General features: G+C 45.8%; 1 protein-coding gene across 3 annotated transcripts in view; it reads left to right on the top strand.

Moving 5' to 3' along the window:
* cep55l (centrosomal protein 55 like) overlaps nt 1-15,069 on the top strand; it is a 118,421-nt gene that overhangs the window by 84,886 nt on the left and 18,466 nt on the right. For all 3 annotated transcript variants that reach the window (XM_072479071.1, XM_072479070.1, XM_072479072.1), the window contains 3 exons: nt 761-887; nt 2,786-3,099; nt 12,896-12,967. In XM_072479071.1, coding sequence (XP_072335172.1) covers nt 761-887; nt 2,786-3,099; nt 12,896-12,967 — 513 coding nt within the window. The remainder of the gene's footprint in view (nt 1-760; nt 888-2,785; nt 3,100-12,895; nt 12,968-15,069) is intronic.

Raw genomic sequence — 15,069 nt, 5'->3', positions numbered from 1 at the left:
CCATTAGCATCCATTGCCGGCATGCTGAATGTGCAGACACTTTAGTTGCATGCATTAGTGAATTGGAAAGCAATGTGCTTTCTTCCTGTTGTCAAAATTGCTCGGACACCAATTTTCCTCTTTTAAAGAAAACAAGTTTTTATTTAATTAACAGAATTTCCACAGATCCCTGCCATATCACCATAACTCAATTAAATGCCTATTATAACTGGTGGGGATGGAATTAATGGGAGGGGCCATGCTTCTTTGCTGCTGGATGAATGTAAAAGATAAAGATGTTTACTGACTTATTGATGCAACAACACTTCAAATCACCACTAGATGTCACAGAAGGATATCACGAGTAGCTGGTCCAATCTATTTGTAGTGTTGAAGTATGGTGTGTTAAAAAGGAGAAAATGCTGAATGAAAAACTCAGGTGAATGTCGATGACGTTCTAGTGTCTTTTGGCAACATGCCATCAAATGTACAGTTAAATTGCTAATTGGTTACAAGATATTAATCCTTCCCATCATGATTTTTTTTTGTTGAAACTTTGCTAAGCTAGATCTTTTCTCATCCTCTATTTGCAAGAGCAATAAGGTATTGTTTGCAGTTTGATCTTTTCTTTCAAATGCCGACCACTGGATTCATTTTTTTTGATCTGTCTTTTTATTTAAACCCAACAATCTTTTGTGTATGCATGCTTTTTGTAAGTTAACAAAATACATATGTTAGTGACAATGCATGCCATAAATAACAAATGCTTTCGGTTTTCTAGGCTCTCGAAAAAAACCAACAGTGGCTAGTTTATGACCAACAACGGGAGGCCTACGTCAGGGGGCTGTTGGCCAGGATATTTGAACTGGAGCAACAAAATAACCAGCTCTGTGACTCCAAAGCGGAAGGTATGGAGCTGCGCCATTCCTCTAACACAAACAAAATAACCGTGTGTAACATCACACAGCATCTTCAATGCATCTTTGTCATGTACATGAAAGATGGGGCCTTTTCTGCAACCTGTGTGGGAAGGCAGGCTTATCTTCGGGCCCTAAAATGATTAACCTTTTTTTCCTATTTTACATGGCAGATTTCTCTTCAAATGGGAATGTGAACTGCAGCATCTAGTTCAAAGAAAATTTACAACCTTGTAATTTTAAATAATGCATAACTTCCCATTAATAATGAGACAATGGGATGCCCAGCACAAATCAATGAACTTTCACACCTATGAGTTTCTGGAATCTGAATTGCTGCCCTGTTATTTCCTGTGAGGTATCACTTGATTAATTTGTCCTTGGGTTAATATTAGACCTATTTATAAAAAGATTACTTGAAATGCCCTGCTTGTAATTGTCTTTGATAGCCAGTTAATGAAGGAAGAAACCAGATCTAGTCTTTACTTGGAATAGACTTATTAACATTACGGGGCGGCACGGTGGTGCAGTGGTTAGCACTGCTGCCTCATGGTGCTGAGGACCTGGGTTCAATCCCCATCCTGAATTAATGTCCGTGTGAGTTTGCACATTCTCCCCATATCTGTGTGGGTCTCACCCCCGCAACTCAAAAATGTGCAGGATAGGAGGATTGGCCACTCTAAATTGCCCCTTTATTGGAAAAATAAATTAAAAATAGTGAAGCATTACAGGTATATTTTTCCTGACCCCTCTCTACTGCTGTGACAGGAAGGGCCTCTTTATATGTGCTCAGTAATCACCCAATCAGAGCCATCCACCGGCATGTACAGTAACATTTGGGTTCCACACCTTGCTTCTAATAGTCTCAAGAATCTTCTGTTCTCTTAAAATTAGGGTAGAGACACAAGTCCTCAGTTATTTTTCTGATGTGTAAGCAATCGCACATTATTGTTGCTGAAAAGAGAGGCATTTTACTTAGACGTTTTGTCTTGCATTCTTCAAGACAAATGCAAAAATGCCCAATTTCAGACAATCATAATTTACACTACAAGAGAAAAGGGTGCTGATTGGTTGACAAGTCAACTATGGCTGAGGGCTTGCCATGGGGAAAATAATGGGAAGCCATAGGCTATAGTCTATGGTTCCCCATTGGCTGAGGCATTGTCATGGATAAATTAATCAGAATTGACTTTTTAGCCAATAAACACCCTTTTCTCTCGGAGTATAAATTATGATTCTTTGAAATTGGGTATTTGTGGACATGTCCTTATGAGTGCAAGATTAGAAGCTTCAGCAACATTTTTCTCTTTTCAGCAATATTCAAGTTTAGTACTTGAAAAACAAAAAATCATTTACGGGATGTGGGCATTGCTGGCTTGCCGTATTTATTGCCCATCCCTAATTGTCCTTGAAAAGATATGGTGAGCTGCCTTCTTGAGCCATTGCAGTCCATATGATGCAGGTACGCCCACAGTGCTATAAGAGAGGGAGTTCTAGGATTCTGACCCAGAGCTAGAGAAGGTACGATGATCTATTTCCATGTCAGAATGGTGAGTAACTTAGACGTGTACTTCCAGGTCATGGTGTTCCAAGTAATTGACTTATTTGCAGTTTTATCTCTAATATTTTTACTGTTTACTTGGAGACTCAAAAGTTTTGGATCAATTTGTCTTGCTTTATACCTATAATCACCAGCTAGACTAATTCTAATCTCCCCATAGTATCTATTTTTCACACCATATTCCTTCAAGTTTTAGTCTAGGGATACATGTAATATTGGACGGTGGCTATAATAGATATTTTAGTATCTGTGACGATGAGAACCTTGCTTTTAAAGTTTCTTTTTCATGCACCTCAGACTTAAATTACATGTTTGATGTTCATGACAGGTCAACTGTTGGAAGATAAACAGAAATACTATGACCGACTTCTTTTAACTGCTAAAAAGGATTTTGAAGCACAGCGTGACCTTGCAAATCAACTTAAATTGGAGCTTTCTGATCTGAAAAAGCATTATGAAGAGAAGGGCTTGGAAGTCAATGCCCTAAATGTCAAACTACAGGCAGAAGGTTGTAGCAAATGGAAAGCTGATGAAGAAAAGAAGTGCTCAGCTGAAAAAATCCAGAAACTTCAAACTGAGTTAGAAAACTTAGCAGTTCTATATGAAGAGGAGAAAAAAAGTTCAGCTGACCTGTTGTACCAGGTAAAAATTCAGTTTTTAAAAAAAATATTGGTCAGACCTGACTTTTTGTGCTATAGTTATACTATTAATATTTTGATGTGACATTTCATAGCATGGAATTGCACTGTCTATGCATACCCCTTTAACCCAGCACCTGAGCTGTTGAGCATGTAATTCATGACTGGTCTTCTCTATCATCTGGATGTATGTTTGGGAGAGGTAGGTGGCAGGGAGTGATGTGTATGTATCAATGCACTTATTTCTTATTGCTCTGGTTGTCTCCGCTGCTGAAGGTGGATAGGGAAAGTATTTGTGCCCCTGTTTGTTGGTCTGTTTCACTATAAACAATATACCACAGAAACTAATAGACAGAATTTAACAAAACATGGTACATAGGGAATGGCCTGAAGAAGAACTGATTCGCTTTTAGCTAAGATGGGAATCCAAATTCAGACCCATTTTTTTTTTTTAGCATATATTTTATTGAAGCATTTGTAATTTTCACAGTTTAACACATTAACATTTCTTAAACAACCGCGCGGGCCGACACATGCAAAACACCTAAAAGAACAAAAAACAGAAAACAACGTCCCCTACTACACCCGCCCTATTCCTTAATTACCCGTATACTAAGTCCGCTGCCCTTATCTAACATTGCCATTCCTCCTGTTTTTTCTCTCCCTCCCTCTTCCCCCCCCCCCCCCCCCCCCCCCCCCAAAAGCGCTTACTGCTGACTCATGATATGCAAACATGCAACCAAGAACACTCAGAATACGACACAACCAATGGGCTGTCAGGACACTCCGAGGTGGCATCACCACAAGGCGGCATGACATAAACACTATAAAAGGGATGAGGAACTCGCACCCTGCCTCTTTCCACAGACAGATATTTAGAGAGTTAGACAGGGTTGATCAGCAGCATCACACCCCGGCACGTGGCTTAGAGCAAGTTGGTCCAGTTAGACTGAGTTACTAGACAGAGAGTCGAACTCATTTGAGAACTGTGTTAATAGTTCAATAAACACATTGAACTCATTTCAGAGTTTGGAGCATCCTTTAGTTAAGACTGCATCAAGTAGTAGCCTCTGTTATCCGAAGCAGCATAACACAACACCGACGTTCAATTTTCCTTGAAGAAATCGATGGACGGTTGCCATCTCCAGGCAAACCCCAGAGTTAATCCTCTCAAGGCGAACTTGATTTTTTCCAGACTGACTTCGGCGGCTCCGAGTCCCTCCATCCCGGCAAAATCCGTCTCCGGGCTTCCAGGGTGGAGATGACCAGGGCATCGCCATCCCCCCCATGGCCCCCGGATCTTCTGATACCCCAAATATTGCTAGTTCTGGACTCAGAGTTACCCTCCCAGGATTTCAGACATAATGTCCGCGAATCCCTGCCAGAATCACCTCCATTTCAGACATGCCCAGAACATATGCACATGGATCGCTGGGCAATGCTCACATCTGTCCTCCACCTCCTCAAAGAATCTTCTCATCCGGGCTGCCTACATGTGGGCCCTGTGGAACATCTTGAACTGGATCAAGCTAAGTCTGGCACACGACGAGGATGAATTGACTCTCCAAGAATTTTCCCTACAGTTCAATTTCCAGCTCTCCTCCCAGCTCCTCTTCCCACTTCCTCTTCACTGCTCTGAAAGGGTCCCCCAAGACTCCCGTCTATCAGCGACAGACTTTTTTCACAAAATACTTTGGCCGTATGATAGAGGTGGCCAAAATGAGAGCTTGAGCTGAACTGCTAGTTTAGCCTGTGTTTAGTGCATGATGTTATCTTGATGAAATTGAAACCAGTTCCAGGAACATGTGCCCAGAGGTTTGTTAAGTGGGTGTTTGCTACAAGTGTCTGTGTGTGTCCATCAAAGAGACTTTATGGCATTTTGGCCAGGAGTTCAATTGCTTTCCCCCTCCAAACAGTGATCAGCTATTTTGGTGGAAACGTGGTGTTGATGTCAATTTCAAAAGGTACTTTAAAAAGAATACTTGTAATTTTGTGCTCATTGTTGCTGGAACTGTGGTGAGGACTTTGGAAACATGTGGAGACTTTAAGGAACATGTTGTCAAGACTGCACTAACACGTGAGCAACATATCAGAAATTGAATGAGGGTTTCACCTAAAAAGTAAATGTTGTGCTGCTACATCTTGCTAGAGACATTTCTTTTTTTTTTAATAAATGTTTTTATTTAAGCTTTTCCAACCAACGTTTTTACATTACAAAAATAAACAAGAATTATTAAACAAAACAAGGTGGGTGTTGTCTTCATACAAAACACAACTTACATTATATCAACCACCCCCCCCCCCCCCCCCCCCCCCCCCCCCCCCCCAGGATGCTGCTGCTGCTGACACGTACTGCTCCCCTAGAAAGTCAAGGAAAGGTTGCCATCGCCGGGAGAACCCCATCAAGGACGCTCTCAAGGCAAACTATATCCGCTCCAGGCTGAGGAACCCTGCCATATCGCTAACCCAGGTCTCCACATTCGGGGGTTTCGAGTCCCTCCACATTAACAAGATCTGTCTCCGGGCTACCAGGGTGGCAAAAGGCCAGTACCTCGGCCTCTTTCGCTTCCTGCACTCCCGGACCCTCCGACACCCCAAATATCGCTACTGTTGGACTCGCCTTCACCCAAGTGTCCAAAATCCTAGACATCGCCCTCGCAAAACCCTGCCAGAATTCTTTAAGCGCAGACTTTGCCCAAAACATATGGGCATGGTTCGCCGGGCGCCCTGCCCATCTCGCACACCTGTCCTCAACCCCAAAGAACTTACTCCGCCTCCTGCAGCTCCTGATATATGTCCGACACCTTCCCCTCCCCTACCCAGATGCCAGACACAACCCTGTCCTGAATCCTACGCGGGGGCAGCAGCGGAAATGTCCCCACCTGTATTCTAAGAAAGTCCCGAACCTGGAGGTACCTGAACGCATTCACCGGGGGCAGACCGAACTTCTCCTCCAGCGCCTGCATGCTGGGGAAAGTCCTGTCTATAAACAGGTCTCCCATTCTCCTAATGCCTGCCCTATACCAGCCTTAGAACCCCCCCCATCTATCCTACCCGGAGCAAATCTGTGGTTATTCCGTATCGGGGTCCATGCTGAGGCCCCCTCCTCCTGCCTATGTCTCCTCCACTGCCCCCAAATCTTCAGTGCCGCCGTCACCACCGGACTTGTGGTGTATCACGCCGGCGAGAACTGCAGCAGCGCCGTGATTAGTGCCCCTAGGCGGGTGCCTTTGCATGATGCCGCCCCCATACCCCCCTCCTCCATCATCCACTTCCTAATCATGGCCACATTGGCCGCCCAATAATAGTTGCAGAAGTTCGGCAGAGCCAGTCCTCCTCCTCCCCGGCTATGCTCCAAGAATGCCCTTTTAACTCACGGGGTTTTATTCGCCCACACAAATCCTGTAACAATCCTATTCACCCGCTTAAAAAAGGACTTGGGGATAAAAATGGGGAGGCACTGAAAAACGAACAGGAACCTGGGGTGAACCATCATCTTCACAGTCTGCACCCGTCCCGCCAGGGAAAGCGGGAGCATGTCCCACCTTTTAAACTCTCCCTCCATCTGCTCCACAAGCCGGGTTAAGTTGAGCCTGTGCAGGGCATCCCAGTTCCTGGCCACTTGTATCCCCAAGTACCGAAAGCTCCTCTCCATTATCTTGAGCGGGAGCTCCCTCAGTCTCTCCTCCTGGCCCCTCGCGTGGACCACGAACAGCTCACTCTTCCCCACGTTCAAGTTATACCCCAAAAAGCTCCCAAAGTCCCTCAGGATCCGCATGACCGCCCCCATCCCCTCTAGTGGGTCCGAAATGTACAACAACAGGTCATCCGCGTAGAGGGAGACCTGGTGCCCCCGCACCCCCGGGGCACACCAGCCCCCTCCAATCCTTTGAGGTCCTGAGTGCTATGGCCAACGGCTCAATTGCCAGGGCAAACAGCAACGGGGACAGGGGACACCCCTGTCTCGTCCCCCGGTGCAGCCTGAAATACTCCGACCGTAGCCGGTTCGTGAACACACTCGTTGCAGGGGCCTGATACAGCAGCTTGACCCACCCTATGAGTCCCTCACCAAATCCAAACCTGCTTAACGCTTCCCACAGGTACTCTCACTCCACCCTGTCAAAGGCCTTCTCCGCGTCCATTGCAGCCACCACTTCTGCATCTCCCCCCTGCGAGGGCATCATGATAATGTTCAGGAGCCTCCTCACATCGTCTTAACCTGCCTGCTCTTGACGAAACCAGTCTGGTCCTCCCCAATCAGTCCCGGGACACAGTCCTCTATTCTGGTGGCCAGAATTTTTGCCAGCAGTTTGGCGTCTACATTCAGGAGCGATATCGGCCTGTAGGACCCACACTGAAGCGGATCCTTCTCCTTGAAAATAAACAAAATCAATGCCTGCGACATCGTTGGGGTGTGGGTCCCTCTCTCCTTTGCCTCATTAAAGGTTTTTAGCAGAAGTGGGCTCAGTAGTTCCAAGAACTACTTATAAAATTCTACAGGGAAGCCGTCCGGACTCCGGGCCTTGCCCGACTGCATGCTTGCCAGCCCCCGAACTACCTCCTCCAACTCAATCGGGGCCCCCAATCCCTCCACCCGCTCCACTTCCACCCTCTGGAACCTCAACCGATCCATAAACTGCCTCATCCCTCCCCCTCCCCCTTCCCTCAGGGGTTCCGACTCGTATAACTTCCCGTAGAACTCCCTGAAGATTTCATTGACCCTCTCTGGGCTCAACACCATGTTGCCTTCCTTATCCCGCACTCCCCTGATCTCTCTAGCCGCCTCCCTCTTGTGCGGTTGGTGCGCCAGCATCCTACTCGCCTTTCGCCTTCTCCCCATACTCTTAGACTGCCCCTTTCACTTTTCTCAACTGTGCCTCGGCCTTCCCCGTGGCCAGCAAGTCGAACTCTGCCTGCAGTTTCCGGCGCTCGTTCAGCAGCCTCCTCTCCGGGGCCTCTGCGTACCTCCTGTCTACCCTAAGTATCTCTCCCACCAGCCTCTCCCTCTCCATCCTCTCCTCCTTCTCTCTGTGGTACCTAATAGAAATTAACTCTCCCCTAATGACTGCCTTCAAAACCTCCCAAACCACTGCCACCGTTAACTCCCCTGTGTAATTCGCTCCCACATAGTTCTCAATGCTCCTCCTTATCTGCCCACATACCTCTTCATCCGCCAGCACCCCCACATCCAGTCTCCAGAGAGGGCGCTGATCCCGCTCCGCCCCCAGACGCAGGTCCACCCAGTGTGGGGCGTGGTCCGAGACCGCAATGGCCGAGTATTCGACCCCCTCCAATCTCGGGATTAGCACCCTACTCAACACAAAGAAGTCTATCCGCGAATAGACTTTATGGACATGGGAGAAAAAGGAGAACTCCTTCGCCCTTGGCCGCGCAAACCTCCACAGGTCCATGCCCACCATCTGGTCCATGAACTCCCACAGGGCCCTGGCCGCCGCCGGCTTCTTTCCCGACCTGGACTTGGAACAGTCCAAGACCAGATCCAAGACCGTATTAAAGTCCCCTCCCACAATCAAGTTACTTTACTCCAAGTCCGGGATCCTACCTAGCATGTGCCTCGCTTCCAGCCCTCCCCTCGGCGGCCCCCCAGCACGACTCTCCATCCATCCCCCTCAACTGGCTACCCTTCAGTCAGCAAAACAGCACCCCTCCCCCCCGCCAAGCATCCGCTTAGCTCTGATTTCCCCCCCCCAATGTGCTTCCGTAAGTCAGCTCACCCATGCTGACCCCGGCCCCTCCCGCCTCCATTCCCCGACCCTAATCTTGTTGCCTCCTTCGGGCCACCCAACCCCCACTCCGCCGCAGGGAGAGGGGCAAGCGCCATCCGGACAACAACACCCGGGCGTTTCCCGCCCCCTGAAACCTGGACACATGGAAAACAAAACAAAAAACAAAACCAACAAACAAACTGGAGCAGACAAGCAAATAAACTTATGCTCTACCCGCCATCTTACCCCCGGTCCACCCCCAGTACCCCTTCCCACCTGCACATTTCACCCCCATACAACTGTCCCTCAGTTCAAGTGCAGCTTCTCGTGACTGATGAACGGCCACGCCTCGTATGGCTTATCAAAGTAATGGTGCCTGTCCTGGTATGTTACCCAGAGTCTCGCCGGATGCAGGAGCCCAAACTTCACCCCTTTGCTGTGGAGGACCACCTTTGCCCGGTTGAAACCCGCACGCCTCCTCGCCAGCTCAGCTCCCAAGTCCTGATAAATGTGGATCTTGCCGTTCTCCCACTTACTGTTCCGCTCTTTCTTTGCCCACCGCAGGACTCGCTCCCGGTCTGCAAAACGATGGAACCTTATCACCATCGCTCTTGGTGGCTCGTTCACCCTCGGCTTTCTGGCGAGGACCCTGTGCGCCCCATCCAGCTCCAAGGGCCGCGGGAAGGTCCCCGCGCCCCTCAGCGTCCCCAACATTGTGGTCACATACGTGCTCGTGTCCGCCCCCTCCGCTCCTTCGGGAAGGCCCAGGATCTGCAGATTATGGCTCCGTGACCTGTTCTCTAGATCATCCAGCCTCTCCTGCCACCTCTTATGTAGAGCTCCGTGCGCCTCCACCTTCACCGCCAGGCCCAGGATCTTGTCCTCATTATCCGCGACCTTCCTCCCCACCTCCTTGATCGCATTCTCCTGCGCCTTCTGGACCTCCACAATCTTCTCCATGGAGGCCTTCATGTGGACCAGCATCTCCGTTTCTGAGAAATTCCTGTTGCTCTTTGGCCCACTGGGCCCATACCTCCCGATCCACTCTGGCCGCCATTTTGTTTTCCCGGACCTTCTCAGCCTTCCTTCCCGCGTTTGCACGTCTGACGGCCCCGCTCCTGGTTCCCTCATACAGCACCGGGGGGAAGCTCTCCAGCGTCCATTCCCACACCGGTCTCAGCCTCCAAGTGCCGCCGCCGCCCCATTTAGCGGCCCAAAATCCCGATTTTGCCGGAAGCTGCCGTGAACGCGACGTCCCCTAGCTGGTAATGTCTGTCACCGGACGTCCCCTTTCTAAGAACCACCAGGCAAAGTGTGTATGGGCATCTTGCTCTGGTCAAGAAATGGGAGGAGACCTGGTGGAGTAGCGCAAACTGCTACAGGAGAAAGGGACAGGTGGACAAGGTGGATCCTTTCCGACCACCCGCACCCCCTGGGTGCAATTACATCCCTCCTCTGGAATTCTGCTGGCAGCACCTCCAATGCACTGTGCGTTAGAACACTCAACATTTCCACAGTCCAAGGAGCCCACTACTACACAAAGAAATATCTAATCTGCACTTAAACAGATACCTACAGGTTTAGTTCATCACCTCCAAGTATGTTCAAATCATGGTAATCAGCAATTAATGTCAAAACTGTGCACTAAATCTGGACTGTCGGACCATTTTCTTGTAAGCACTGCACCCATTTCGTGCTGTCTTCACCCATTTGCCAAAGTACCCCAAATTATTTTCCAATATGACCCTACTTTAAGACTTGAAAATTAATATGATTCCAGCAAAATCAAATTGGTAATAAATCAGAATTCAGTATACAAATAAACCATTGCATATTATAGGTCATATAATACTTCCAATAAATATGAAAATATGTTTTTAAAATACCTTGTAGAAATGCATGACCACACATTTACCAACAGGTCAAATCAAGTTTGAATTTTGTACTGAGGATTTCAAATGACAAGATTTGTAGTTCCAGAGGCTGTGGGTTCTGCTGCAGATAATGCAGCTTCAAAATAAAATCTATTTAATTTAGGGCTGAGTAAATTATCTGAATGTGGAGCTATGCTCCTCCCAACTCAAGGAAAGTGGAGCAGTTCTGAACAGGCATAAAACATAATATGTGGCAGTTCCTGCCCACTGAGGTTTCAACCAAGCTCCCCATATGTCCTGGTAAAAGAAGAGGGTGAAGCCCTTCTTCCCCCCCTACCCCTGCCCCAATGCTCACCTGTAGCCAGGCCGTCTTCCTACTTTTGGTCTAGTTACCAGTGACTGCGAAGCAGTGGCACAGCTCTGGGTAAGAACCCTGCACATCAGGCAGATGGGAGCAGAAACACAGGCAAGTTTGAAGTAGCCACTCGCCTTCCTGGCTTAGCCGCATGTCTTCTGGATTTTTATTGTTCTCCAGATAATGGTAACACTACAAGTGTTGTCAGTCATTGCATTACAGTTGCTGGTCTCTAACTGCACCGTCAGCACACAAATATCCCTGGACCAGCTTGGCACTCGCTGCCAAACATGTTTTCTTAGGTTAAAAAGCACTTTGCGATCATCATCTGCCCTTTGTTTGGTGGCAAGAATTCATTGGATACAGGGTTCCAACTGCTCTGCCAGTGCTTCCTGACTGGGTAGTCTCCTCTTCATAGTCAACGTAGATGCCTTGGAGAAGGCGGTGCTTGTGACCCCAAATACTATCTCTGTGTTTCCACTGGGGGTCACGATCCACAGTTTGGGAGTCAGTGCCCAAAGGTCTTTGAGCAATGGATCTTAAACGAGCCAGTTTCTCTTTCAGAAATTCTAACTACACATTCTCTCAATGTTTCCATGTCCCATCTCTGCAGAAATGCACCCTGATGAAACTTTTTACGATTTGCTTCAACCTGGTAACATATTCCACAGCTTGATTAACTTCTGGGTGAAAAATATCCCCAGACGTTCTTTCTTTATAGTTTTGTTTGGTGTTTGAATCCATCATCGTATTTAGAGCTAGGAACTTGTCATGGGGCCTGCTTGTGAAATGAGAATCTTCTGAAAGTAAGAATAACTGAATAATGTTAAAATGTATGTCTGCATTCATAAGTAGAGGACAAGTAAGATTACTTCCAGTATTTTGTAAATTGCTATCAAAGATGATTCTTCTACATTAAATATGCAATTTAGCAATCAATTGATCTGCTTATGAGATGGGTTCCTAATACAACATAATGGGGCGCAGTTAACAAATTTAGCGGAAATCTAAAACAAAAAGTAAGATCATTATGCTAATTTTCTCTCGGCTTCGGAACGTGTTTCAAAAGCAATTAGTGATTGTTGTTGTGATACACTACTTGCTGGTAGAAAGCTGGCAATCATTCATTCATTGTCTGTTCTGAGGGCCAATCACCTGAGAAGAAATGTTTCCTCATATCAAATTGATGTGGGAAGTGTGGATATGCAGTCCTTTTTAAGAAAAAAACTTATGCTAATGAGAGAGAAGAAAATTAAAGCGGTACAAAGTTGTGCATCGATTAGAAGGCCAACTAAACGAGGTGGTGCAGAATGATCACCAAATGGATTTGGAGGCTATGGTGCATAAATTTAGGACACATTAACACAGGATTTAAATGCACTACATATTTAGTTATGTAGAGGCAGCACTTGTCGTTTTACCAATATCAATTTCTGATATCTTCAAATCTTTTCCATTTAATTCTTTAATTTAAAAAGCTCAAAAGATATCTGCAATGAGCCTGCATTTGTTTGAGGTGAATAACCCTAATAACAGAACTTATTAATGTGCTCATCAATATGGTTCCAATATATTAATGACCCAGCGCAGAGTCTTAGGAATCGCTTTATCACCAGGCCATCATTTGAGATTTTCTTTTTTGTTGACTACTTATTAATAGAGCTTCAGTTAAATACTTTAAAAAGCTACAATAAATGCTGCTGTGGAGGCCATCAGCAGATCCAAGATATCCTTGGTTGCTGCTTGGATGGTTCTACTTGAACCCAGTACTGATGTGTGTTTCAAGACGACTGAGCCTGAAACATTTGTTTAACAAGTTACATTTTTAAAATATTGTTTCTGTAGATCCAGCTCCTTCAAAAGACATCTATAAATCAGCAAGAAGAGCAGACCAGAAATAGAATGATGGAACAACAGGTATGGCAATGGAACAGTGCTATTTTTAAACAGCCCAAATATACTGAGTTTTGATTCGCTGTCCGAAATCAAAAATAACTAGAATATTTCTCAAACATTTCAGTCGCGAATTCAGCTACAGTATCTGTAACTTCACTAAGTTAATTCTAATTTTTTTCCAACTATTATTTTGAACTTGTAATTTAACACCAAGTTTTCCTCGTGTTGCAAGTTCTGGAGTGATTAGGGCAGTGTTTTTCAAACTTTCTTTCCAGGGATACACTTTTGTCAATTGGCCGACCTTTCCGACCCACGCTGGCCGACCTTCGTGATACACACCATACTCGCTTAACCTTTATTGCGAAAGGGGGGCAATGGTCCTCTGCTTGGTCCTCATGATCTCACTTCAACCAGGTTCACAGGAGGAGAGAATATGAGGTGAAGACTTCAGCCAGTTTCTTTGTGCCATCCTCACCTTTGTGAGGATGGAAAATTCAACCTCGCACATTTACTTTGTCGAGAAGGACAATAGCAACAAAATGCTTGTTTTACTCAACACTGGATTGTCCTGGGAGATTCTACTCCAGAATGCTGACTGCCTCATGGGCTTTTGGCATGTTTTTCAACGTGCTTTCACAGGTCAGGTACAGCAGCATAGTCTTTTAATTTGGAGACAGCTGTCAGTTATTAACTTACTGGGGTCTCAAACTCAAAAGGATTTTTCACCCACCACTTCTCTTTCAAAATCTGCCAGAATCTGCATATAACACACATGGGCTTTGCATCATTATTTTCATTGGCACAATAATGACCTTAGAATGGCAGCAAGACAACATATCGAGTTGGTTTAGCGAGTGATAATTTAGATAACTCTATTTTATATAAAAATATACAACGCTGTAACAGGAAAACCATTCCTATCATTGATTTATTTGACAAAGGTATACCTCAAGAAATCATCTTTATACTGCTTCGTTCCTGAGTTAAGTTTCTTCTTTGTAGACTAATCATCAGAAGCCCTGGCGCTCTCTACAGAGCTAACACTACCACTGCTCTGTCCTGCCCTTGACTCTCTTGAGCAGCTCTCTCCAGCAGATTCACTTGTGAGATCCTGGCCAGTAGATGCACTGCCTATTTGTGTCTTTGCCCATCTCTTACTTGTAAGAAACCTATTCATCTTACCTTGTTTGCAGCTAGAAAATGGAAGAAGCGCTCCTCTGTGATTTGGCACCAAAACCACGTACATATACTTGTGTGCAGGAACTGTGACCTGCTCACTGCTGCTGCTTTTGGCCGGAAGACTGCACACAGCCTCATTTCCTTCTCGTTTAAAAGATAGTAGTGGCCACCATTCTCAATAAAATTGTTGGATGGGTTGTTGGGCATTTCTCCTGTGATTGGGGTGAACAATTGCTCCATGACCCATCCGCAGGTCACAACCCGCACTTTGGAAATCTGTGGATTAGGGGTTAGTAGACAAATGGAAACTGATGTTACTTATATAATGTATATTAACAAATATTGAAATATCATTGAACTTCGGAGATATAAAATCGTAAATTCAAATTGCTCAGCTGTAACCTTAAAGAAGGTCTATTCCAGGTTGGCCACTATAGCTGAGGAGTGAAGAGTGAGGTGCTGGTCGAGTTAGATTTAGTGTACTTATGGGAAAGAACAAAGAAAATAAACAAAGGACTTAATTGGGGAAAGACCAATTTTACGCGTATTAGATGTGATTTGGGAAAGATGGACTGGAAACAGCAGCTTGACAGTAAATCCGTGTTTCGAGCAGTGGGAGGCCTTCAAGAAGGTGCGAGAGAGGGTTCCAAACAAATATGTTCCCAAAAAGAATGGAACTGCCAAATCCAGACTTTTAGGGATGTCAAAGAGCCATATGGGTAGGATGAGGTTTCAAAAAAAAAAAAAGAGAAGCTTCTGTCGATATTGAGAACTCAATGCTGCAAAAACAAAATCTGGAGGATTATAGAAAGTGGAAGGATGAAATTAAAAATGAGATCAGGAAAGTATCAATGGACTGTTAAGGTGCGCAGAAAGGTGGCAAATGAATTTCAACCTGGATAAGTGCGAGATAATGTACTTGGGGAGAGCAAATAAGATCAATA

Source organism: Scyliorhinus torazame, chromosome 16 (assembly GCF_047496885.1).
Source record: "Scyliorhinus torazame isolate Kashiwa2021f chromosome 16, sScyTor2.1, whole genome shotgun sequence".
Taxonomy (NCBI): Eukaryota; Metazoa; Chordata; class Chondrichthyes; order Carcharhiniformes; family Scyliorhinidae; genus Scyliorhinus; species Scyliorhinus torazame.
Note: the sequence above shows the minus strand (reverse complement) of the source record. Positions and strands in the feature narration are given on the sequence as shown.